A 27,855-nucleotide genomic window follows, 5' to 3' on the forward strand; every position below is an offset into this window, starting at 1 on the left:
GCTATTCCACAAAGTATAATTTTAGCCTTTTAGAGAACATCACTTCTGGTTTCCTCAGAGTGATTACAAGCATCAGATGAATGTAAATAAAACTGGATTCAGTATCTTAATAATCTGAAACAAATTTATTTAAAATGATTTACAACACAGACTGGCACCACTTAAGTTAAATGGTATTTTCCTGTAACTCTTTGAACAATTGCTTTTTGTATATACATACAAACAAAATGTCTCTCTTCAAAAATAAAACCATGCACTATTAGCAAGTTATTTAGAAAACAAAATGAAAAAAGAAAATACAAATTCTGGCAGTTCATATCCATCATAAAATCTGATACGAGTATGCAGCTGCCCCAAAGACACTGACCTCAAACAGTTTTAAGATTGACCAGCTCATGTTCATGGTACTGTATGAACAGGTGAGTATGATCAGAGATCAGTGCTACAGGGTAACTAGCCATTGAAGGCATGAGAATTATTATCCTTAAACACTATTTCACACTCAAAATAATACCCAGCGGGAGGGAGTGGGGAAGGGGGTCTTGAAACAACCCAATATATACAATTATCATTTGAAAATCCTTTCAATGCCTTAACATCTCCTTTGTGACTGCCTGGGTATCATAGTATCTCAGATGAGGCTGAAGCCTTTTCACTCGTCTGTTAGCTTATTAGGGGTGTGCTTGTCTAGACACCAAACTGTGATGATCTGAGTGCAGAGATAGAAACTCATTTTCTATCCATCGGTCACAGTAGCTGCTCGGAGTGCAAACCAGCCACCATTTTTACAAACCAAATATGATTTATTTGAAAATTAATGGAGCCTCCAGAAACCGCTTTAGTGGCTGACAGGATTGAGCTCACAACTCCCCTGTGTGGTGCTAAAACATTTCAGGGTTAGATGGAAGTCATTTATGCTTGGTGTGCATCAACACTTCACACATTACACTTTTTACGTGGGTAGCACAACTTGGGCACAAATAGGGCCCAAAGAATGGCTCCCAAATGTTGATGGTGGCAGTGTAGGATCATAGTGGAGAACTTTGAAGTCAGGTCAGATTGTCTTGCTTGACAGAATCCAGTTTTGTGAGTTCCAATCGAGTTGTTCTGTATTGGTTGACATCAAAGCTAAACTACAATTTATACATGTCTTATTATATTTGTACAATTTACAAATTAAGACATTGACTAGCTTATTTGAAGAGATGGGGTCAATTAAATGACGGCTTTTCACTTTTTTGCCTCTTTGCTGCACAAAGTCAGTTTGAGTCAACGGGTTATGGTTAAATAAAACATAAAATAAAGAATCAAGCAGGACTACACTGGGAGGGGTGGATAGGGGGGGGGCATATGAAGTTGAGAAATGAGACGCATTTCCACAAGCAGCACAGTAGTAGCAGCCATGAGTCCAGGGGCAGGAACCTAACTCTGGCTGTCACATCTCAATTTATTTAATCTTCACCCATTTTCACAAGCAAGCTGGCTTTTCCAGACAGATGCTTCAAAATATGTTACTTTCTCACACTGGTTATGAACTGTTCCAACCCTAAAAATGTGGATGTTCTAAACAGAGCTGCCTCTAAGTTGCTATTTAGGTTTTGGTTGTCTGAGATGTTTATCCTTATTGTTATATTGAATATACGGTACACTTTCACTTCATATTTAAAAAGAGATATCTAGCCCATATAGATGTGAGGCCGATTTTAAAACTCCTTGTCCTCCATGTAATGTGTGGTACTGTCCTTAAAGTGATGAAAAAAAAAGTTTTTGGAAATGTATTTATATTTTTTAGGTTTTCTGAGCTCAGTTGCACCCAAAAAACCTGAACATTTAACATTCAGTAGAGTTTCTGTGGTTTTCTGGCTCAAATGCTCTGATTTCCAGTGGACTGTGAGGTAAGAGTCCACAAATCCCATACATGACATAAGAATTTGTCAGCAGATGTCACTGTTGAGGGATTTTGCCTGTTTTCATTGCAGCTCTAAAGGCTTCAGAACACCCAGAGAAAACCCCCGACCACAGAAAATCCACTGAATGTTCAAAGTTCAGGTTGTGTGGGTGCAATTGAAGTCATAAAACCTAAAAGAAAAAGAAAAAAATGAGGGGTGCATACTTAGTTTAGACTAGTCATTGGTTAGACATGGGTTAAGGTTAGGTTTAGGTGCGCTGCCCCGTTGGAGGTTAGGTTTAGGGTGAGGGTTTGAGGGTTATAATTGTAGGACTAATGACTGGTCTAACCAATGACTAGTCTAAACCAAAAACTGTCTAAACTAAGTACTGCACCCGAAAAAATGAATGTCATGAAACCTTTAAGTTTTGTAATGAGGTGAAGTACTTAGACCATTATTTAATAATCTGATGATAGGAGAAAAGTCCTTGCAACTGAATGTGTTTTTAATCAAAGGAGGGTATGCGTGTGACATCATCATCAAACCAGGAAGTTATGCAGAAACGCCTACTGAGTGCCAAAAAACGACTACTTTATGACAGCCCATACATCCAAACAGAAAAGTCCAATATGATTGCATTAAACGACGTTAAACTCACTTTGCCACTCACTTTATGCATGCGCATACCCTCTATTTCAATGTGTGAGTGGGAAAACCAGGAATTTTACCATAAGTCATATTTCAAACACACAAAAACAACAATTTACCTACAATATGACTTATGACTTTGAATGTTAAATGAAAGTCTTCTTCATTTTATATACATTTGCCGAGAGGGGGGAAAAACAAAAGGTTTTCTCTCAACGAGCTTTGAAGGCAACCAGAGGAGGACGGCTGTTGTCTTTCATTCCATGTCACAGAAATCAGAGCTGAAGCTAGAGGCGGAGGAGAGGTGAAATAGGTCATTTTCCTGGATTGGTGGTGGAGGTGGTGTTTTTAAGCAATGCCGGCTCCTCCTGCAGCCACAGCTGTGGCGGTGGGAGCAGCGTTCAGGGCTTTCCCTCTGTGCCGCTGGCCTCCTCTCCTGCGTCCGCCACCTCCAGACTTGGGCTGCGCACATGAAAGGAAACACCAGTGTCAATGGAGGAAACACCAGAGGATCAGCCTGTGGCGCAATAAGTAGTAGTAGGTCAGAGAGGCTTATTGTTGGTATCCGCCAGTGCGCGGGAGTCGAACCAATATGCTCTACTGGCTGGCTGAGCTACCTGGAGAGGAGCAATAATGTGCTTTAAAGCACATTGATATGTATTTGGCTGCGGATCCCCATCTGAAAGGAGTTTGTGCCAGGGACCCCTCCCCCCCAGAAGAGAATATGTAATTATGTACAATAGTTAGTCAATTGAAAATGTAATGGTTGTCACGGCAAAAGTGGAACGACCCAGGATGAGAAATATGAGCGTTTTAGAAAATTATCTAACATGGAAGTGGATGGGAGGCGACCAAATGGTTTCCTTCTTCCTCGCTTCACTGGGAGTTGAAGTTGTAAGTCATCCTTGGCAGTCAATGAATTAACTACTTAAGCTTGTGACGCCTGTAGTTTTGAGCTTAGAATAGTTCAGAGATAATTTTAGAGATACATGTTGTGGCACAATTTCAACTTCTTCAACTTCCTTTATGTATCTTGGTAAATACAGAGAAGATTTATAAGCAAGGATATTCTCTGTTATTTACGAGTCATACGTAACAGGTGATTTTAATTGTGTGTTAATGTTTAAGTCTCTGTAGCTACATTACCAGTGTACGGAACCTACCTTAGTTGACTATGGTTATTCCGATTTATTTTACTTACTTGCTCACAACAGTTAAGCAACTCAACAACTCATGTTTCAATATCAGTTGGGAAACAAAAAAAACAAACAATAACGGCATGCCAGTTTATAGGTCTGATATTGCCTTCCTTAAAGTTATAATCCGGGACAATTATTATTGTTTGAAGTGATTTTAACCAATCTGTGTAGAGTACATGGAGATAAAATAATTACCACATCTGCAGTGGTAGTGGTCTAGTGGAAGTGATCTCCCTACTCCATTGAGAAGTTTTGACCCCGGTATCGTGTAGGACAGCGACTGGCTGACAATGTCAATGAAGGAATTCAATGGAGACAGCGCATATTAGCGCATATTATTATTATTATCCCATTTAGACAGGGAATGCCTATGCGTTAACTATACCTTTCAAACCGGGAACCCCTTTTGGGGTTGTTGTTGCTATGTACAGTATATAGCAACGTTTTTCTTTGTTTGTGTAAATAAATATTTGAAGTTTTTCAGAAAACTTGTTTTAGAAGGCGTTTTTAGAATCGGCCTCAGGTCTAAATGGGCTATTGTAGTTCCGGCGTTTCAATTATGTCTCTGTATCAGGAGAGACACAGAACGTATGGATTATAGCTTTAACGATGGAAGACATACTGTATAAATTTAACTATGGAAGACCGGCTTTACCTTGTTCTCTTTGTCGCCATCGTAACATAGCGTTTCCTCCTCTGCTGTTGTCTAACGCAGCACAGCCCAGCCCAGAAAGGGTAGAAAGGCCAAGCGGGATAATGGCAGAAAGTCATGTTAAGATGCAGGGAGGTTTTTAGATGTTACCATACGAGATGGGTGAGGGAAAGACGGATGATAAACGGGAGTGGTAGAGTCACATTGGCAGACAGGGGGAATAACATATGTTACAGGAGAGATAATCGGTTTAAGGGCAGAGGGAAGAGGAGGTTGGGAATGAGACGGAAAACACAGCAGGACGAAAAAGAAAAAGGGAGGAGACAGAGGGAGGAGAGAGCAAGGAAATGAAAGATAAATTAGTCAGTGCACAGCAAGAGACTGAAAGGAAGAGGGCGTATAGCAGTGCAAAACGGATGTTTTCCCATAATTACATTTATCAGTAGTATGCACTGTGACTGCTGTATGACGGCTATCTGCATCTATCTATGTTGTTGGCAAAATTCCTACATGCTTGAGTGTATTGACTTATCTTGATGAACATCAATATCATAAGCCTGTGTTTGCCACAGACGGCACAGTGTATTTTTACTATTGTCTTAACCCATTTTGGGCGGGAACCCCTTTTGTTGTTTTAAACATTATGTTATAATTTAGCCATTGAAAAATAGCAGATCTACAAGCTCATAGCGCGCCACCGAGTGGCGCGCTATGAACTTGTAGGTCTGCTATTTTAGAAAAATCGTGAAAATATTTATTTCAGAAAACTGGAGGATTTAGAAGATTTTTTTTTTATTCTGAGGTGTGTAAATTCACACAACCTGTGTGTCCAGGCATTGACACTAAGCCCCACTAAGCCCACCTGCCCCTGGCAATTAACTTAAACTTTCGGGCAGGTGGAGTTTGTTTTCAGGTTTCCCGACCGTGCAAGTGCTCGTTTGAGAGAGGAGGCAACACCACACGAGATATCTCTGTCTGTCTAAAAAACTGAACGTGGCCAGACTAGCACTCAGTCTTCTGGTCTGTAGAATGTAAAATAAGTTTACCTATAATGTGCCGTTTTCACTGTTGCTACACTTACAAATATTAAAACAAAAATGTGAACCCATAGTCATATTCATAGCTATGTAGGTATTTGCCATAAACATTGAGATATGACATTTTGTAACGCAAACGCAAATTGTTAAATTGAATGGTAATAGATTTACCTATCATTTTAAAATAGACTATTTACTTAGTGTCAATCCATGGTGTCCGTCTGTGTGTATACCTGTCCCGGGCATAACTCGGACACTATCGGACCGTTTGACTTTAAATGTGGCGCAGATAACCCACATTCGGTCAGACCAACCAATGGTTGTTGAGAACTGAAAAACCACACAACCCTTACCCAACCCTTCGTCTTCACAGATTGGCCGAGCATTGCTGAATGTGATATAATACTAATATATCAGCAGGTAGCCTATTTGAGGGCCAGTCAACTGTCTTCTGTGAGAACGTCAGCTCAGGTTTTGGTACGATGATGCGCAACCTCCCCCGCCCCCTGTCGGTCCGCACACATTTTATGAACTGTCAGCCGGTCCGTGACAATACAAAGGTTGGGAACCCCTGGGTTACGGCACTGGGTAGTCTAACAATAGGTAGTGAGTACTTTGACAACAGTTATTTTATAACTGGGTGGGGCATCATGCATTCGCAACTCGCATCGTTCCCGACTTGCGGGGTCTTGCGCCTAGTTTATTCAAAATCCAATGCAAAAACTCCATATAGAAAGTAACTTCCAGGTTAGCCTACATAGCCTACACTAGAAGTCTACATACAAGTCAGGTTGAAGAGTAGATGCCCATTGGTTCAGTCATTCTTGTGGAATTTCTTGTATTTTTAATAAATATGGTTTTGCTTATCATCCTCTTAATATCTCTGTATTAAAGCTTGAGCTCACCGGTAGTAGAGTTCCATTGGGACTTGATGGCCGCATGCTGGAGCCGGATTCCTCATTGGCTGCAGTGCCTTCCTTAAAAGCCTTTTTATTGGACAGCATCTTGGCTTGCTGATTCTTGGCTGCCTGAGTGCTTACCGATTGGAGCAACTGAAACAAGAGAGTACATACAGTCCATTAGCAAAGTATTAATGTCTTAATGTCCATCACATGACAAGGTTCAGATATTAATGTCATTATACTCTACTTTCATTTGAAAATAACTTTTCAATTAAGTGCCATATTTGATCATGACCCAAACGTCTGGCCACCTCAAAGATTTCGAGCAATATGTAGCTTTAAATGTGAAAACTGAGCTTTATTGAAACCTTTATTTATTCTCGAAAAAGCATTGAGGTTCACCCTCAATTGCAGTGCTGCCGAGAACACATACACAACATAAAAAATTAAGACAGATATAAAACAAAAACAAATCTACGAGTAAGGCATAAAGATATGGAAGGTCAATGAATCTGTAGACAAAGTGGAAAGTCACTCTGCAGTCTGCAGGCACTACAGTGTGCCTTTTATAGACACATCTTGCCCTAGACATGAAGCATAATATTTTATTTAGACCCCATGAATCTTATTGCCTTGGTGCTGGTGTCCATAGCCTTGATGTGTTCCCTGAACACCAGTCTGAGGTCACTTTGCAGATACTTACCCATTTGTTTTATAACCACATAACACTTTTAACAATATTCCATTATGAACCCTTACATAGTCATGTAGTTGCTTGGCAACAAAGTCTGCATCATTCGTATCAACATATTATAGCAGGATATACTACAGATATGTTGTTTAACAGCAAAAATGTAACTAAAATATTTGAACCTCAATGATCATATTAACCTATATTTGGCCTCCATAATAGGCCACATGATGGATTTGTTTTCACTACATTATGCATATAACCACATCCCATAACATCCACTACCTTGGTGATAGTGCCCACAGCTTTTGTGCGTCCCTCCCTGAACACCAGCCTCTGGTCAGTGTGGAGGTACTCAGGGGTCTTGATGAAGCGGAAATGGACCGTGGCCTTGTCTCCTGTCCGTAGACAGTCTCTGTTCATGGTCAGGATGGTCGCCGTCTGCCGGATGCTCCCACAGTGGACTGAGGCAAACGCACAGGCAGAAAATGGACATTTAGAAACTGTTTCTATTTTGAAAATCAGTGGTTCTACAGTGTGGATTGGGACCTTCCAGAGGGCTACTGGTTGATTGACTACAGCAGGGATTCTCAAAGGTTTTCATAACACAACCCATATTATGAGGGAAACTTTCTGAAGTACAGAACCACCTCCATAGATAGGTAGATACTCAGGTGTCCAGCGACCGTGGTGATTTTCTGAGAGAGAGCGAGTGCATCGGCATCAGCCGTGGAACACCCGCGGCAGGCGGTAGTGTTTCTCGGTGGCATCAGTCCAACACTCTACCCCAAACCCAACCCTAACTACAAGCACGACGCTACGCATGTCGGACCAACGCACTGCCGCGGAAGCGAGGTTTTTCACAAAACTGTTTAGTAGACATTTGTAGAATCAGCCTCAGGGTCTATGAGTGAGTGTGTGTGTTGCCACTAACCCATGGCCTGGTATCTTGGTGATATAGTGGTGGGGTGGTGGAGGACCAGGATCTCAGCCTCAAACTCCCAGGTGGCCTGTGGCGTTAGCTTGGGGGAGATCATCACCATGCCTTTCCTTATGGATGAACGTTTGATCTGAGTGAGGGACCATCAAAAGAAGATTGATAACAAAACGAACAGAGGCATAAGGAGGAAGAAAATAATTAAACAGACATTTACAAACAACTTCTCTGTGCTTATCCCTAGGCTTTGTGAAGAAGTAATTGTTATGGCTGAGCTTAATGTTATAACAGCCGAAGTCCTGACGTCACTGTCAGTAGAGGGCGTCAGTCCACAGGTTCATGTACTTTTTATTTGCATTGTAATCTCCATAGGGGGATTTTAGATCGCCTCATATAAGAACTGTGTTTGAAAAATAAACCGATCACCCCGGCCTTTTCACTCATATGGATATGATGCATCGACTGAAGGTGGAAATGTACAAATATACCCAAAGAGTAACAAAATAAGCGTTAGAAACGAGTCAAACAACCCAGAGACTACATTTCCGGGTAGGGGGGGTGGCTGCATCTGCCCGTCGCACAACAGAAACTGAATGTCAATTACGTTTATTTTATTGATATTTAATGTTTCGTGGTTAGTACGAGTCGAGTCACCACCAGCTGAGCTTACGTCAACGAGGAATCTCAGGAACGCAATGTGTTGACAGCTGGGCGTGACGTATATTAGCAGCGACATTGCCTTCATATGTAGTTTCAAGGCTTTTGCGGCCACATTAATTCCATTTTCTCCAGAAACTGGCTGTATCAAATATGAATGGACATCATTAACGACGCACAACCACTCCCCTGACAGAAAGGCCGGGGTGGTCGGTTTATTTTTCAAACACAGTTCTTATATGAAGCGACCTAAAATCGCCCTATGGAGATTTCAATGCAAATAAAAAAATACATGAACCTGTGTGTTGGTGCCCTCTACTGAAAGTGACGTCAGACTTCGGTGCTCTATATGTGTTGACGCTAGGGATGTCCCGATACACTTTAATATATCTCGTGTTTATAGCAGACTCCTCACTCAAATGTGCACTTGCAGTTTGGGCAACTCCAAAGCAAACTCCACATGTCTCAACATTTTATTTACCTGCCATAGTGTCAACCCCTTACCCCCTGTGTCGGATCTGTGGTTAGACTGGCATATTCACCGATACCGATATGACCCGATATGACAAATAAGGGCCGATCCGATACTTTTCCCGATACCAATACAGTATCGGGACAGTTGACGCGTATCTGCTTTCTATGGCACCTCTCTGATCACTAGATTTAACAAATATTGTTAACCTGACTCCGCCAGATTGTGGCAGTTTGTGGCAGTATTGAGTTCACAAGTTCCCTCCTCCTACCTTGATCTGGTCTCTCTCAAGCAGAAACGATGAACCGGAAGCAGCGGGACAAAAATCTGATATCTCCATAACAATTTCGAGTTGTGTCTTGTTAGGTTGTGTTTACATTTGACAGCCCAAGCAGCACTTCAATAGTGTCACGGTGATCACGCCTCTAGCGGTCGCATACGGCCGCATATCGCTCCGATCAGATTTTGTTCGGAGTACATCGTCTCTGCCCGAGAGACCATAAAAAAGTATAATAAAGAAATTATACAAAATGGAAAAGGGAGTGCTACCGCCACCTCACATTTATATTTTAATTTAAGTCATTCTTTCATTCATGCTTACGTAATGAGATGTTATCACCCAACAAACCTTTTTGAGGGCAAAGGAGGCAGTCTGACCTCCACGGACCTCTCTAACAGGCATCCTCTTGCGGTGGATGGATTTCACAGCAATGGGGATGAAGGTGCCCAGTGGGTCTGGGCCTAACAGCAGTGTATCATTGAGCCGAATTAACCCGCGTAACGTCGTACCTGACACTACTGTGCCAACACCCTGCAGACAGAACATACGACACGTACTCAACATTTATGGTGTAATGGCAGATATTTGGTGCAGAGTAATGCTGGCCTGACTTTATGTCACTGTGACAAGATCACCCAAAATAAAACCCATGTAAATGTACACGACAAGTACCCTATGAACGGCAAATTACAAGTCATTCCGCTTTAGTGTCATTCCATGTGTTGCTAAGAAGGAAACTTGAGACTGGAACAAAGTACATGTACTGTTGTGGGACAAGAAAAGTGACGAGATTGACTGCGTGTTTGGAAAAGATTAGAGAAAAGACCACAACATAGTTGCTTGTCCACGTGCATGTGTTTCAGCTTACGTGCCCTGCTGTACGTGTGTGTGTGTGTGTGTGTGTGTTGTGTACGAGTCGTACAGGTACAGAGTATGTGTCATCTATCTGGAACTCAGCAGGCTCATCGTCGCTGTAAGAGGTCCTGGAGGAGAGCAGATTGAGGAACATCTTCAACAGTTCCATGTTCTCCCCTGTGACGTTGGAGATCTGAAAGATTGGACACATCCTGCAGAGAGGACAGAGGAGCGGAGGGGAATATTCATCTCTCTCTCCCTCTCAAATGTTGAGACGTGTTGATGTTTCTGAGATGACTTCTGTGTTCTCGCACACTCACCTCTCAGAGCTGAAGTTGGAGGCTGTGACAATGACATCATCGTAGTTCTGGACGAGCACAGGAATTTTTCTGCAGCCCGGCGACTTTAATAACCTCTGTAATAACTTCAGTGTCTCTGTGTACACACACACACACACACACACACACACACACACACACACACACACACACACACACACACACACACACACACACACACACACACACACACACACACACACACACACACACACACACACACACACACACACACACACACACACACACACACACACACACACACACACACACACACACACACACACACACACACACACACACACACACACACACACACACAATAAACAAACGTTTAAATAAAGCCGCCTTCATCTGCAGGGCTGGGTTTAAGAAATTTCCCACATTACTATTGGGTCTATTTTTGTATAGTGCTGATTTTTGTTTAGTGGTGAGCTCATTATTAAAAAGGTATTGCAAGATATTGCAAACAAACGTTCTAAATACTGAATACTACGACTTCTCACTGTACTCTAAGTTATTAAGGTCATCTGGACCATCCACGAGAAACACGATTTGATAACACCTGTACACCTGGCAATAACATGCATTTTCCCTTATATCCAGATACACATTGCATTTTAATACAAGGTGTATCCAAGGGGTGAACTGGATGGTTACTTTGAACAATACCACTTAAACAGCACCAATAACCAAATATGTCAGGATGTTGAAGTGCATATTTTACCTTGTAGGATGTTGGCTGGACACATGTCTATTTTAGTGACCACTACGAATACGGGCACGTTGAGGGCAAGTGCCAGGCCAAGGTGCTCTTTGGTCATGCCAACGATGCCAGCATTGCTGCCAACCTGAGGGAAGGGTTGGTGGGATGGTGGAGACAAACAGAAAAGGAGGGTGAGATATTAAGTGGTTCATTTAACTCCGTTACAGACTCTTTGATTTCAAACTTGCGGCACTGAGAATCTTATATACCCGTTACATTTTAACGGATACATATAATTTAAGAGGAACAGCCTTCCTATCGATTTAGGAGCATCCGCAGACCCTTAACTCTTTAAAAACAGGCTTTTTTATTTTAAAAGGCCTTCATGTTAAAGGCAGGGTAACATTTTTGGCACTACTTTCTCCCAATTTAATTGTGTAATAAATGTGAAAACATTTGCCAATGCAACTATATGTGTGTACTTTGAGAGCTGTCAGAAGGAGGAGGTCCCACCTGCGAAGCACCGCCTATCCACCTCGGAAAATCACTGAGTCATAATGGAGTGTCACTGCAGGAATCTCTAATCAGCCACCCATAGAAATACATTGAAAAGTGGCTGTGGGAATTATGATTACTCTACTAAGGGAGTAAATACATAACTTTGGTAATTTTTGCAATATTCATAGTGAAACAGAGCTAGAAATGGCGGCTATAGTCTACATTCGGCAGTCGTGAGGGGCGTGTCTTCACTCCGCTCCAGGCTGTTACAGCGAGCCACTGAGGCACCAAGCCGAAGATTAGTTATCTGTGGGTAGACAAGCAAGGAGACTCAGTGTATGGTTTATGGAGGTCTCCCTCTACTTAGCATTGGTGGTGGGTGCTGGGACAAAAAATGACAAGATTAACACAATATATACCCAAGACGTCCACAGACGTCCTAGGAACTACCGCATGTAGTGCCCAGGATGTCTGTGGACGTCTTTGTAAAATAAAATGTTTTTGAAAGAATGAAAGGGCACATAATGTGTTAATAGGGGACAGGAAGCGTATGTGTGAGTGAAAGTTGATAATAATTAGAATAAAGACTTAACATATAAAACATTTAAACCAAGCAATTTTTCGGTCACAGTGCTTGCTTATGTAATAACATCCACGTTTTATTATCTCCAGTCTACCTCGATCGGAACCCCGGTTCTTGTTCAACATCACAACACTACTAGCTTGGCTTTGCCAGACGCATAACGTGGATTCACGCGATGATAACGGGGAGGAAGCGAGAGCGAATCCACGTTATCAGTATGGCCAACGCCAGGCTATCAAACACCCGAATGAAAAGTGTGAGGACTAGCAGAGCCATGAATATGTCTACTATGAGCAGATCTCCCACATCTGTAGTGTTTGTAAAAGCTGGATGCGTGCTTTTCCGTATCATCTGTATGACGGTGTTGTTGTGCACTGAAAATAGCAGACAAACATACAAGCTCACAACGCGGCAGAGTCCTGCAACGGGTCGTATACCCGTGGTACCCTGTGGGTACCCGAGTTTGACGGGTGGGAACGGGCGGGACAATATACCTTTATAAGTTAACGGGTACGGGTAAGGGCGCAACGCAACACAACGCGGGTGGGTGACCTTTTTTAATCAGTGGGCCCGCACTGCGCGATGTTATAAACAGCAGCTGAGCTGGGGGTTTTCCTCAACAGCGGAGACAAGTTAAATCCGTCACATGCCCAAGGAATCGTCAGTGATGTCACATCACTGCCGATTCCTTCATAATGGCGTTCTGTTTCTGCTGCTGTGCTTCCCTGTGCTACTTCCTTGTTGCATAGCAGTGACATCACGGCCGAATCCTTGCTTCCTTATCGTAGCATTTCACGTGTGAAGTAAAAAAATGTATCACCAGGCTGCAGCCTGTAGCCTATATTTTCGTTCGCGCTAATGAAACACCAATGGATTATAATGCCAACATTCAACACAATATGTAAAGCTAACCCAGATAATGTTGGCCTAATGCGTCACTCTGTCTAAGTGTAAATAAAGTAAAAAAGATTAGCCTGATGAGTGATGACCGTGTTTGAAACAGCCTTGGATCAAGACGGTCGACGCATCAGGCTAATCTTTTTTTTTATCATCCTCTCCTTGTTGATATATTATGCCAATATGCCAAACACCAATGGATTATAATGCCAACATTCAACACAAGATGTAACGCTAACCCAGGTAATGTTGGCCTATTGCGTCACTCTGTCGAAGTGTAAATAAAGTAAAAAGGATTAGCCTGATGACTCTGAGTGATGTCCGTGTTTGAAACAGCCTTGGATCAAGACGGTCGACTCATCAGGCTAATCTTTTTTTTAATAAAGTAAAAAAGATTAGCCTGATGAGTGATGCCTTTACTGTTCCTAATTAGTTAACGACATGACTTCAGCTTGTGACTGCAACTTGTTCCTGTTCGCAGATGACTCGGCACTGCTAGTCTCGGACAGGAACAAACTGCAGGTTGAAAAGGCCCTCAGAGACATATGGGCGTTACTCAGGATATAAGATCAATGTTGATAAAACAGAGGCTATGGACGTTGGGGGGCTGATATCACAACAAACCAAATCTCTCTTTTCTTTTAGATGGCCTAGAACTGGAATTAAATACTTGGGAATTTACATAACACCAACAGTCGACCAACTATTTGAAGCAAATTATCCTAGACTCATTAATAAGATCAGAGAAGATGTTGACAGATGGACGGTCCTACCCCTCTCTTTAATAGGTAGGGTAGAGACCGTGCGTATGAACATCCTACCAAGGCTGTTGTATCCATTCCAAATGCTACCGATCCCGGTACCTACCACCACATTTAACTTACTAAATAAATTAATTTCACGATTCATCTGGCAGGGTAAAAGACCCAGGATCCGTCTCAAAACATTACAATTGGCCAAGACCGCTGGTGGACTAGCTCTTCCTAATTTAAAATACTATTTCTGGGCAGCCCAACTCAGACCTCTAACTACGTGGATAGAAAATGATGAATCAACCAGGTGGTTAAAAATTGAGAAAACTCTATGCACACAGTCACAACTAGCGGTCCTTCCCTTCTCAGGGAATAAAATAAATGGAGATGCTATGGGAGTTTGGTCTAGGTTCACAATTAAATTATGGAAGGAAGTCCAGAAAGAATTTAAACTGCCTCTACTATCGTCAGGCTTGTCTTCAATTGGGTGCATGGGAGGTTTTGTGCCTTCAAGGCTAGACGCTGGGTTCCAGGGGTGGAGTTTGCTACGCCTGAGGTTTGTCCACCAGTTATTTTCTTCCAATCAGTTAAAGTCATTTGAACAACTCAGAAACGAGTTTAATCTGCCCAGAACTGATTTTTATAGATACCTCCAACTAAGACACTATTTACAAAGACACGATGACTGGGACAAAATCCGAACCCCTTCGAGTTTGGAATCTCTTTTTATGGACATACAAAAGCATGGTTCATTCACCAAAGTAATTTCTATCTTATATCGTACTCTGCTAGAAATGGTTCCCGATAATTCTCTTTATATAAAAGCCAAGTGGGAGGCAGAAATACAACAAGAGATTTCACAAGAAGAATGGCTAGACGCCTGCACTGAAGTGCATAAAGTAACAAACTCTAATTCTTGGAGAGAATATCAATGGAAAATTATAAGCAGATTTTTTAAGACTCCATTATTGACTGGTAGAGCGGGCACTACTCCTACAACTGAGTGCTGGCGGGAATGTGGTGAACAGATCGGTAATCATACGCATATCTTTTGGACGTGTCCTAAATTACAGCAATTCTGGAATAATGTTTTTAATGACATTAACAGAGTGTTTGACACTCAGATACCACAAGATTTCAAGACAGCTATTCTAGGAGTAGTGCCGACTGGGTTTGAAGGTAGGAAAAAGGTGTACCTCCTCCAGATATTGTTTGCAGCGGCCAAAAAGACTATCACAATAAATTGGCTAGGAAAACACCCTCCAACCCACGAACAATGGCTAAATAAAGTAAAAGAAATTAGAGACATGGAAGAAATTACTTATTTGGTGAGGCTACAAAATGAGCAATTTGTTAAGAAATGGACGCCCTTCGCGCGCATCGAGATTTAACATTACAAAGATTGATGGACACTGGACACCCCCCCCCCCCCCTTCCCCCTCTTTCCTTTTCTTTACTTTATTATTTTTATTCTATTTTATTTTATTTTATTTCTTGTCTGTTGAATTACTCGATCAAGATGTTGTCTTTCATGTTTACATTTCCTCATTATTATTGTTGTTAGTATTATTTATGATTATTATTTTTCAAATGTGTTATGTATGTTGCTGCTGTCTCCTTGGGGAGACAATTTTCTGTATTGAAGAACTGAATGATGATATATGATGCATATGTATAAAATGTATTGTCTACCCCAGCAATGACAATAAAAAACAATAAGTTGAAAAAAAGAAAAGGCCCTCAGCTCGGAACTCGGTAGAATCTGCACCTGGCTCGCTGATAACAAGCTATCTTTACACCTGGGAAAAACTGAATCCATTCTCTTTGGCTCTAATAGTAATCTCAGCAAGGCAAATGGCTTCTTGGTTAGAGTGGGTGACAATGTTATCACACGTAAAGATGAAATTACCTACCTAGGTTCCATCCTGGAGGCTAATCTTTCCGGTGATAAAATGGCCACCAACGTAATCAAAAAAGTCAACCAAAGAACAAGATTCCTTTACAGGATCTCCTCACTGGTCAACAAAAACACCTTGAATACCTTAACAGGAGCCCTCGTACAAGGTTGCTTTGACTATGCATGCACCTCCTGGTACCACAGCACCTCAAAGGCCCTTAAAACTAGGCTCCAGACTTCTCAAAACAAACTGGTCAGGCTCCTACTTGGCCTCACCCCCCGAACCCACCTCACCCCTGCCCACTTTGACAGGCTGGAATGGCTTAGGGTCGACGACAGAGTACAGCATCTTGCAATGGGTCTGGTCCACAAGATTCGCCACCAAGATACCCATGTACCTGTCTAGATACTTCCTTAATGTTAACGAAGTCCACACCCACAACACCAGAGGGAGTGCAACGAACCATGTACAACCCAGATTCGGCACAAACAAGGGACTAAATTATTTTCGCTCCTATGTCACCAAAATGTTGAACGCCCTACCAACAGTCATTAAGACATGCGAATCCCTTGACTCCTTCAAAACCGCTCTCAAAGGGCACCTACGGATGGCTGCAATTCGAAACTGGCCCCAGTAAAATCTGAAACCCCCCCCACCACTCCCCCCCCCCTTTTTCCCTCACTGTATATGTTTCTTTTCCCTTTTTACCTCCATTATGATGAATTCCTGTTCTGTTCTTTGTCTATATAGAAGTGTCTATTTGTACGTCTCTAAATGTTTTGATGAATTGAACATGGTGGACCCTCTTGTAAACAAGTGTAATGCTTAATTGGGTCGTCCACTCACAGTTAACAGCCTTTGTATTGAGTTTGTGCTTGAAATGTACTGTAATTCTGCAAACTGTTAATAAATATTTCAATCAATCAATCAATGATGACCGTGTTTGAAACAGCCATGGATCAAGACGGTCGACTCATCAGGCTAATCTTTTTTTTATCATCCTCTCCTTGTTGATATATTATGCCAATATGCCATTCAGGTCGAAATCATGATATAACTTTATGTTGTGATAATAAGCAGCAGTAGCCTCAGTCAACTACATGTCTTCCGTTCGCAACACACTGCCGCCGCCCACCACCACACCACATGCGGTGTTGGATGAAATAAAGTCAATGATAGCCATCGGTGCCTGTGATACGAACGGGTAACGGGCGGGTAACGGGTCCATTTTTTGACTGGCGGGGCGGATCTGGTTTCGAGTTTTATATAAATCACAGGTAACGGGCGGGTTGCGGAACTGATGATTGACGGGCGGGACGGGTGAAGGTATCGAAAATTGGACCCGTGCAGGACTCTGCAACGCGGCACCTATTTTCAACGCACGACACCATCGTACAACGAATATCGAATAGACCGAGGTATCAGCAGCACGCAGCAGCCACCACCATCGCGTTCTACGAGCCAGTCAAACTCAACTTTGGCTCGAGCCTCGAGACTAGCCAAACTTGCGGCACTTTTATCGATTCTCACAGAACAGATAAAATAACATCTACGAGATTCTAATACTTAGGCTAGCTCGAGACGACCAGACAAAGAAATGGGTGTGTCGAGTTAGTATTTCACAGAGACAAGACTCTCGCTCCCTGCTGTCCTCTGATTACATTGGGCAGCGCGTCATCGAGGCATTCCGAAGTGATTTCCCCAAAATGGCAGATAAACCTCAAATGTCCCCCCCCAAAAGAAAATTAAAAATAAATAGTTGACATATTTAGGGGTTTTTGAGAGACGTGTGTCAACAGTTTTGCAAATAAATGGTGGCTACACTTTAAATTGTTGTGCAACTACTGTCAGCAATATCATTTTGTGCTTGACATGTTTTATGTAGCATTCTGACATTCCCTGTGAATGAACAGTGCATTACAAATAAAATATATTATTAATATTAAAGGTTTTTATGAAAATGAATAGTAATAGTCGATTAAAGCATGCTTTTGAATTCATTTTGTCAGCTCAACAAACTCCAGAACTGTAAGCAGACGGCCACCATTATCCATTTGTTTTTGTTTGGTTAGATTCAAATAGTTTTCCCCTAAAGACTGAGGGGAAATGGTAATCTTATGCAACAGCTGCTGACAAGTGCAACATCTAGAGGCTGAATGTTGTCTATTAAATAAAACTCACAAATACATTTTCAATGAGACAAGGCAGAGAGACAAGCAGGCACAATACTGTGAAACTGTCGTGGTCGTGCTCGTCTCAGTTGAATCGTCTTTAACTTTTCCTAAATTATATATTGTACACTAAAGTGCATCAGTTAACGAGAGACCGATCCTTGCAGTTCGTGTTGCCTGAATTACCTTTTATTAAACCGTTATGGGGCTTCAATATTTTCTAGGAATTTTGCAATAGCCTATAAAGAAAGAAGTTGTATCAGCAAGGATACAGCAGGCTGGTGAACACTGGACATAAGTCGTTTCCATGGTTATCACATACGAGCGCCTGGCGTTCTTGCTCGTCTTTCTGTCTTTTCAAATGAGGAGAACAGTGAGACCCTGCAGACATGTGGACTGACCACCTCCCCACTTCCCATTCATCTTCTCTCACCATAAGCATGCAGAAGTCAGGCAGGTGCCCCGTCATGCCGAAGACGGTCGTCTTGAGGTATTTCTCGTGGCCGGCTAGGTCGATGAAGGTTATGACCTTGGAGGATTTCTCACAGATCTTCGTCCAGTCTAGGCTTCCCCCGTGGCTGTCCGGCTTGTTCACCACCTGAAGAGGGCAGCAGACAGCCTTGCGGTTACAGAACATACTAACTTGACCGTCAATGACCTTTAGCAAGAAATGGAATCCTTCTCTGCTCACCGACTACAAGGCAATTGCTACATGAAAAAGGTCTGCTTCAGTAGGAGTTTTGTCCCCTCAGCCATCGCGGCATTAAACAAACTTCCCCACCGATAGGATGGTTCTGTGTACAGTGGGACCTCATGCTTTGTATTGTCTTGGTGATACGTTTTTCTGTGTTATGTGTTGTTTTGTTGTGGGTGTTGAATAGCCTTTGGGACAATAAATATTATTATTATTATGTGATTGAATGGACTAAAACAAAACCCACAAAGGACAATCAGACAGAATAAGATAGAGGAAGTAGAATGATTGTCTAAAGATGGAAAATCAGAGAAAGATAAGAGGATGCTTTAAAGACAGAGAGACAGAGCGTCAGAGAGAATGATGATTCAAATTCATCAAAAGTCGCAGGGGCAAACTAGGAAGACGGTGTGAAAAAATAACCAGACAACTACTGAGAGGGCAACAGAGATTCTACTTCGATATTATCTTTTCAAACAATAGACAGCTCATTGATATGGACAGAGATTAAAGTGGGTACCCAGTTTTTGTACCCAGGTCTGTCAGTACTATTACAATACATTTCTTTCTTCTTTTTTGAGTGGTGTAAACCACTCCTACAACTGGCTTTTGTGTGCAGAAAAAAATGAGCATGGTTGCTATGTTCAAAATAATTTCTGACGTAATTAAATCACACCCGGGTGAACTTGATGACCGTAGAAACCATGCTCATTTTTTCTGCACAAAAAAAGCCAGTTGTGAAATCACATCCGGGTGTGATTTCATTACGTCAGATCGGAGCTGATCAGGCTATATAATACCTTACCTTACCTTACCTTACCTTTACAAGCTATATAAAACCTTACACCACTCAGTTCACACGGGTGTGATTTTTATTTAATACAGCAAGTGGCTTGATGTTGTGCGATTGAGTGCTCAAACAGCCATTGTCTCCAGAGGACAAACAGGAAAATCTTTGTGGTTTAAAGGAGTAAAGGTGACAGCCAGAGCTAAGTACAAAGCACTTTGGAGCAGGCAGTTCCTTCCTAGGGCTTGGTCGATGTCCACAATTTAATCTAATATCTATTATTATCTATTCGATAATGTGTAAAATGGGCATATGGCAAAGAAAAGTGATATTTATCGAATATCAGCCTAAGACCAGCCGTCTCCCTTACCTGTCCCTCTTGGTCAAAGCCCAGGATGTCATTGCCTACACTGCTGGTCCTGCCACTCTCCATCTCGTGTTTGTGTCTGAAGAGCTTCTGGCGGGCAAAGCCCCTGCCATTGTCCAACTCGCCATGGGTCAACACTCCCAGGAGCGTGCTCTTACCGGCGTCCACGTTCCCCACCACCGCTACCCTGGTGGAAGTAAAGGAACAAGGAGTTGGAGAAGAAAAGCAGACGGGATAAGAGACGGGATGCAAAATGAGACTGCGAGACACAATACCCGATACCAATAGGTGAGGAAGAAAGACAACAATATCTTCTGATTATCTGTTGCTAGCGGGTTCGCTCCTGTGTTCCGTAAACGTCCACCTTCTGTTGGTTTATTTTCCCTCATATTGAGTTAGATGGGGCAGCAGTGGCTCAGGAGGTAGAGTGGCCGCACTTGGGAACCGGAAGGTTACCGGTTCGCTCCCAGGCACCCCCAGAGTCAAGTATCCTTGAGCAAGACCCTGAACCCCTAATTGCTCCCGATGAACAGGTTGGTGCCTTGCATAGTTTCCATAGTTTATTCCGTAACATTAAAAATAAACAAAATATGATGAGTAGCACTCTTAACACAATACTGCCCAGCCCTCCAGGCCAGAGTGTGGCGCCAGTGCCAGCAAAATACGCAAAAATAAGCATGGAAGACGGGTCAGGCGCCGGAAGTGATGTAGTGTTGTTTCTGTAGGGTAAGCATAGGGATGGGGAAGGGACGGACCATTTCCCTCATAGCAGCGATGATGATCAGTGCGGGTTGGATTAACGTTTTAACTAATTTAAAACACTCGGCAGGTGTGTAGTGTAAGTGTGTGTGTGTGTGTGTGTGTGTGTGTGTATATATATATATATATATATATATATATATATATATATATGCACCTGGTTTGTCCAGTATATTGCAACTAAAATGGTCCTAGAGGCTTTCCCGGCTTGAAAAGTATAACACATAGGAGTAACAGGTCTAAATGGGTTAGCATTTCAATGTTAAGAAGTCGCATCCCTATCATACATGTGATGCATTATTATATATAACTGATTAGGCTACATTGACAATGTGCAACAGTTTATACTTAGCTCCCAACACATGATATATGATGATGAACTTTATTGCAGACACTATGGCCCTCATTTATCAACCGTGCGTACGCCAAAATATGGGTGTACGCCGAAATTACCGCAATTTTCGGCATTTACCATTTGCGCCAACGTTTGATTTTGAACTTGAGCCAAGACAAAAACCACGTCTGGTCGGGAGCTGTCGTACGCTTTGTCCTCACCTGTTTTTCTGTCGTAGAACAGCGGAGCAGCATTGTTTGACCAGCTGAGAGGCTGTCACAGGCATCGAAACATATGTATTCACTCCTAAAATGTTTATATAAAACTGTATGTATATGGGCTAAATGTAAAAAAGAAAAAAAAGTTAAGGAATACATCAACGATGTGTCTTTGTGTCATATGAAATTAGTAGGAGATTTCCAACTTTACAAGCAAGCAATTAAAATCGCGCATTTAAAAACAATGTTGCAAGTTAGATGCGTAAGCCATTTAAACAGTGTTTTGCATGATGAGCGCATACATGCGAGGATTTGGGCTGAGGATATTTCCATGACGGGACGTTGGAGAGTAGGCTATAGTGCAGCGCTGCAGCTGCGGAGAGTCCCAACATGGGTAGCCTACTGTAGCCGAATCTACAGCAGGCCGATGTCTTTCTGGAGTTACAGTAGCCTATGTGCAATCTCCTCCTCGTTTAATAAACCCGACGCGTCGCTCGAATGCCAAAATGTGCCGTGCCGGCGTGCCAGCGCAAAATTGGGGACCGCTGACCGCATCGGAGTTAGGTATAGGCTAAACCACCCAGCCAGGCTGCCAGCCCACCAGTGCCAGTGTGCCACATGAGGCTGGTTTAGGCTGCACATTTATATAATTGTCAGTTGACTACTGCGACTAGCGAGGTAATCTAAATAGATTGTCATGAACGTGCATGGTCGCGGTGTCATGAACGGACCACAGTGATAGAGACAGACAGGACAGGAGAGGAGGAAAACAGCAGCGTGTGTGTGCGCCTATTTGTTATTTAATTCATTGTTCACATGCAGGTTCAGATTTTCGTTCAGTAATATATTGTTGTAGGCTATATTAAATGAATAAATACTTTAATAATTTAATATAGGCTACAACTAACAACACACGGCAGGCGCGTAGCGCGGATCAAATGATTGACTGGGCAAATTAGCATGGGGGGGGGGGGGGGGGGGGGGGGCGCATCCACGGCCGATAGAGAAGTGTGAACTGTGAACGGTTTGGGGAACCATTTTAAAACAAAGGCGGCTTGCATGCTGTGGTTTACTAACCAGAAAGTTGCATGCACAAGGCTCAGTTGGGCCAGCTCTAAACTGACTGGGCCACGGCCCGTATGTGCGTGTGTGTGTGTGTGTGTGTGTGTGTGTGTGGGGGGCAGCAAGGCAAGCGAGGCGAGAGGAGAAACAGACAGGGTACTTTACAGCTACAGCTTTATTTAATTCATACAGGTGTTCGTTCTTTATTTATTTAAGATAGGCGACAACAAACCAGTTGGACTTGCAAGTTGCGTGTGCGTGCGTGCGTCTGTGTGTGTATGAGAGTGGGGGTGACTTTTTTATTGACTTTTTTCGTCATGTAACTATGGTTTCCAAGGTCGTACTGCAGTTGTTCATGTCGCAAAAACGAGGGCGAGGCTTGATTTCATAGGGCGTGCCAGATTGATTTCAGCCGTCACATTTATAAACGTCCGAACGAAATTAAGGAAGAAACAGCTGTCTGCGATCACTTTGTAAATGCCGACCCGACGTGGGTGTACTACGAATCCTACACTCGAATTTGGGCCAGATTTTACACTCGATTGATAAATGAGGGCCTATAGATCCATATACAAAACGAGACACAAAAACAAACAATAAAACAGAGATAGCCTACAAGCAGTAGCACTGATATCATTGACTGTGCACTTGATAAGATACTGTCTTGCATGGAACTTTCGTATCCACCGGCACCTATATACAATATTATTATAATATTATATTATTATTATAATATTTATTCAAATCTAGATTTTAGTGTAAACTGTGAAACTGCAGTCATGTTTTGTTTACAAATAAGTAATTTGTAGTTCAGCTATTTGCCCCCCCCCCCCCCCCCCCCCCCCCACACTTTGAAATTAATCATCTGACCGTTTGATACAATGACTTATACAATACTTGATTGTAATTCTAAAAATCATGGGTGTAACAAAAATGCACTTGTGCGCAGAGATATATTGAGTTAAGATGGTAACAAAAACAAAGATACAAGTCAAACTATTCTGGTTAATATCCAAACTGGAGTTTCCTGGTGTTAGAATGTTTATAGTTGTAACTGGGTGTATTTGTGGTCACTAATCCCCTCTCTCTTTTTAATTTATGAACCTTTACTTAACAAAAGGACAGTTTGCTGAGCACACATACATTCACACAACTCCACCCATCTTCCCATTTATAAAACTATGCATGAGCAAACACTGCAAAACTTCCGCCATTCAGGTCACAAGGTATTTTTAGTTTGACATTTTTTTGCGTCATGTACCTGACTTCCAGGAAATCCTCTTCACCCACTCGCCGGCGGATCAGGTAGTCCCGTACTTTTCCCCCACTGTCTGTTCTTTCCCTCAGGAGGATCAGGTCGGCACACATCTGCTCACAGAGCGAGTGCACCGTGGCCACCGACGCCTCCATGTCCTTGTCATCCAGACCATAGTCACCACCGTCTAGGGAGTGGGAGCAAGAGGACATAAGAACAGTGATTCTAAATCTGAAATTAATTTCATGTAAACCTATCAAACTGGGACTGGGGTTATATGCACATTAGGCCACGGACCCCTACTTGGTACCATTTCATTTTACATTTAATGTATCGTCTCTGGGACAACCCCAATCTACACTGTAAAAAACCAATCCCGATCACCGTTTGTTTTGTTTTGTTTTTCTCATGATCGGCCGATACCGATCTTGTGTGTAAGGGGACAATTTGAATAGTTCCTAGATTATTCTATGTCAAAACCCACGTCAAAACTGTTCCTGTGTGTGAGGAGGAAGGGGAGAATGTTTAGGCCAAAGTGATATTATACTATATATCTGATTGACTTTTATACCACTTCAAAATGGTATAAAAGATGTTTCTCCAGATCGGGTAAATTGCAGATCACAGATAGAGTCAGTTGGAGTGGAAATTGGCCGATTTAAATGTGTGGACGATTGATCGGAGCACCTCGGAGGAGAGAGGGTGAATGAAGGGGATGGTAGGAATAAGGGAAGGATGAGACAAAAACAGCATGCAGGAAGAACACAGGGGAAATTGAAAGAGTGATATCGCATAAAGATTGAAGGAGAAAAGGGGAGTGGATGTATTGTGGGTAAGAAGTCAGTATACACTACAGTGTAAACCACAGGGCCTCTCCCAAAATGACAACCAGGGATAACATTTTGCACAACCATAACAACCAGTTACCCCTTTACTCAGCATTTAAGTCTATCTCAACTAAATGTCTTCAGATGTAATCATAGTGAGCAGCGACACTGCTCACTTATAATCTAGTACTGTATCACAATTTGTCACAGAGGTTTTTCACCCTATTTAATTTATTGTTGTACGATGGTGTCATGCCACGGAAAATAGCCAATCTACAAGCTCACAATGTGTCGCATCATGACACGTTGAGTCTTGTACATTAGCCATTTTCAAAATGCCTAAACAGGGCCGCCAGGTTGAAAGGTGGTTAACTTTATAAATAAAATAAATAAAAATAAAAAGTACGAATTCCCCAGACAAACACAGGATTTAATTAGGTATGACTGCGGAACAATACTTCCAAGAATCCGTTGCCATATCTCACAATATGCCCATGCTCACTAGGTAGACAAAATTGCTGACAAGGCTTTTTTATTTCATATAGATGTATGTGTTTATACAGTATAGAGTATATATTTGATGGGGGTCTTTTTGGGGTTGTTGAATATAATTATAATCCAATATTGGCCTAGTTGCATAAACATCCAGTCTTGCTAGGTGTTCGAGTCAGCCATACAGCAAACCTAACCATGTTCTCTGACAAAACCTTCTCAAAAAGACCAATTCTCTACTAACTTCAAATGACACAAAATGATATCCATAAGAGATTACTTTCCCCCTAGGCTAATTCCAAACAAATGCATGTAGCCCATTAAAACCGGGAAAGCATCTGTGTAACCAATTTAACCTTATATCTACAATCTCATAGCACTTTGTGCAGCACTATGAGCTTGTAGCTCTGCTATGAAGTCTTGAAAATTGGTACAAACCTCTGAAAATATATATTTTAAAGCAAACATTTTTAACTCAAATATTTGCTTCTGTGGGTCCCTGGAACAAAACATTTTGAGATGGGGGTCCGACGGTCAAATACCTAGAATGTTGGGGGTCCTTGACATGGAAAAAGGTTGAGATTGAGAACCACTGATATAGCAACATAGGTTTATCAGGTCTTAATAGGTTAGTCCTGTCTATGGGCTGGAACTGGAAGCACTATGTGTTTCCAACAGATCTGGCTAGTACCGCCCACCTAAATGTAAATAAATGTAACTGACCTACTATGTCAATATGAGCACTTAGTTGACACGTCTAGCCTGTTCCAAGCTACCAACAGGGAGTTGAGTTGCTAGTGACAGTTAATCCCGATTCAGAGAGCTGGGTAAGACAAGACCCTTTTCACATATGCCCTTTGACCCTCAACAGGCCACATGGGTCAGACATGTTGCTGTGGTGGGCAGAAAATTGGCACCTGTTGACCAACAAAGCCCTGTGTGTGTGTGTGTGTGTGTGTGTGTGTGTGTGTGTGTGTGTGTGTGTGTGTGTGTGTGTGTGTGTGAGTGAGAGTGTTTGTTTTGTGGGATTCCGAATAGACACTCAACAGCAGACAAATGGGGCCAGCTCAGCTGTCAGGGTGGGCCTACACTGTCAGGCAATAGAATTGAGTTTTCTACTGCAAATTTTGTGCATCAAATTGCACACCCTTTCCCTGTGGGATGAGATGAGATCCATGACAAAAAGCAACATCTTGCACAGCCATAATTTCAAGCATACAGTATATATATATATTTTTCTTTTCTGGATAGCAGATTTATATGTGGCCGATACCATTTTCCACAAGCCATCGCTGTTGTGCTGTAGTAAACATCATTTGAAGGTTCATTTGTATTGTACGAGGCTCTTTACAGTTGCTGTGCAATACAGACTATATAACGTGTACTGGCATGTGAGAGGAGGACCATTACTTAATGTGCTCACCTGAGCCCACTCCCACCACATAGATTGTCTCCCCGCAGCCTTCATCCATCCGCTCCCTTAGTTGCCGTAGTAACGAGTCATACTGTTCTCCTGTTGGGCTGACCAAAACCAGCTAAAAGGATGAGGAGGAAGAGAAGAGGAAGAGGGAAAGACGGTGAAAACCTCAATAGTAACTACAAGGGAAATGTAATATTTGTGATCTGGTGACAAGAAAGCACTTCGTGAATCGTGTAGTTTATCGGTTTTTACAGTAAAAGTCAGATTTGATCAAATGCATATTATGATAGTCTTGATCCGAGGCTATTTCAGTGCTCAAGGTTGCATTGTTTATGAAATGCCAGCTGTCAGCTGGTCATCGTTGCAGCGACATACGTGTCACGACTAAAACATTTTTGCAGATCACAAAAATGCAACGTGTCCAATCCTTGCAGCACAGATTGCCGAACAAACACAACTGTACATTGCATTCGTTTGCACATCAAAATCCGTGTAAGCATACACACCCTCAAGGGAAATAACTCATGGGCATGGGGACTGCGCATTAGTCCAACTACACTAGTCTAAACTTCATCGCAGGGAACCACTTGGCCTACCTTACTGCTGAAGTCTAAATGATCCACGGACTCGCCGTTGGTACCCTCGCCGTCCTCAAAGTCCTCTCCGCCGGATGGGTCGTTCCCACTGTATACATGGTCTGGTGCAAACATGCAAGCTGGTACTACGGACTCCGTTGCACCAGGGACTAATCCCGGTTCTGTCGCCAGTAACGACGCCATTTGATTTCCCCAAACCTTAAGAAAACAAAAGTTACGAAACTGCAAGAAAATAAACAAACAAAAACACCTTGCTTTGCCTTTAGCCTGATCAGCTAATTATTACCATTATAGGCAGCTAGCTGATGCTAAGTAAACACTGAGCTTACAATACTAACCCAGAATGGAACATTAACGTACCAACTATATGTTCTAATTATGTTATAGCTGAACTTTAATTTCAGCTTAAATTGTTAACGAAAATCCATAAGAAAACTTTGCATACCAGAAGTAACTAGCGAAGCTAACTCTGTAGCTGCTGTTAGCTTCGATTTGTGTACGTTGAAAGTATGGCACGCCCATAATGAAATACAGACAGGGGATTGGCTACAGTACTTTAAACTCCGCCCTATCATGCAGATCCGTGACCTTATATTTGGCAAAGTAGGTGAATTACTTTTTTCTTTTTCTTTTCTTTCTTTATTACATAAAATGAATTACAACCAAACAATTACATTATTGTTTCCACTAGGCCGAACTCCGTCCGTGTGTGTGTGTGTGTGTGTGTGTGTGTGTGTGCGTGCGTGTGTGTGTCTGTGTCCGGCACGTCCGTCTGAGTACATGTACAGCTAATCTCCGGCACCATTAACCCGGTCGATGCCAAATTTTGCACACACACTCCCTGGATTTAACAATGAACCTCTGCCCCAACATTTCCAGAACGGCCTGTTATAGCGCCACCAGGAGGCCGACTTTTGAAAAACATTTTTTTTATATTACTCCTCCAGATTCTGTCCAAAAATCCTGCAAATCCTGCAATCTC

The 27,855-nt window shown here is 42.3% G+C and overlaps 1 protein-coding gene across 4 annotated transcripts; it reads right to left on the bottom strand.

Moving 5' to 3' along the window:
• Positions 1 to 2,601: 2,601 nt before the first annotated feature.
• LOC306922592 (GTP-binding protein 1-like) lies at positions 2,602 to 27,569 on the bottom strand. Of its 4 annotated transcripts, none has more exons than XM_079500301.1 (15): positions 27,548 to 27,569; positions 26,874 to 27,071; positions 26,281 to 26,392; positions 23,545 to 23,725; positions 19,914 to 20,097; positions 18,496 to 18,660; positions 11,285 to 11,408; positions 10,540 to 10,654; positions 10,287 to 10,431; positions 9,713 to 9,895; positions 7,953 to 8,088; positions 7,304 to 7,482; positions 6,331 to 6,477; positions 4,392 to 4,442; positions 2,602 to 2,999 (listed from the first exon to the last, which is right to left on the bottom strand). In XM_079500301.1, the coding sequence occupies exons 2-15, from the start codon at positions 27,054 to 27,056 to the stop codon at positions 2,886 to 2,888; spliced, it is 2,019 nt and encodes a 672-aa protein (XP_079356427.1). In that variant the 5' UTR covers positions 27,057 to 27,071; positions 27,548 to 27,569; the 3' UTR covers positions 2,602 to 2,885. The 4 variants fall into 4 exon arrangements, with proteins under 4 accessions (XP_079356427.1, XP_079356425.1, XP_079356426.1 ...); XM_079500299.1 differs by lacking the exon at positions 27,548 to 27,569 and adding an exon at positions 27,319 to 27,415; XM_079500300.1 differs by lacking the exon at positions 27,548 to 27,569 and adding an exon at positions 27,234 to 27,312.
• Between the last annotated feature and the right edge of the window lie 286 nt (positions 27,570 to 27,855).

Source organism: Electrona antarctica, assembly GCF_951216825.1.
Source record: "Electrona antarctica genome assembly, chromosome: 4".
In the NCBI taxonomy this organism is placed as follows: domain Eukaryota; kingdom Metazoa; phylum Chordata; class Actinopteri; order Myctophiformes; family Myctophidae; genus Electrona; species Electrona antarctica.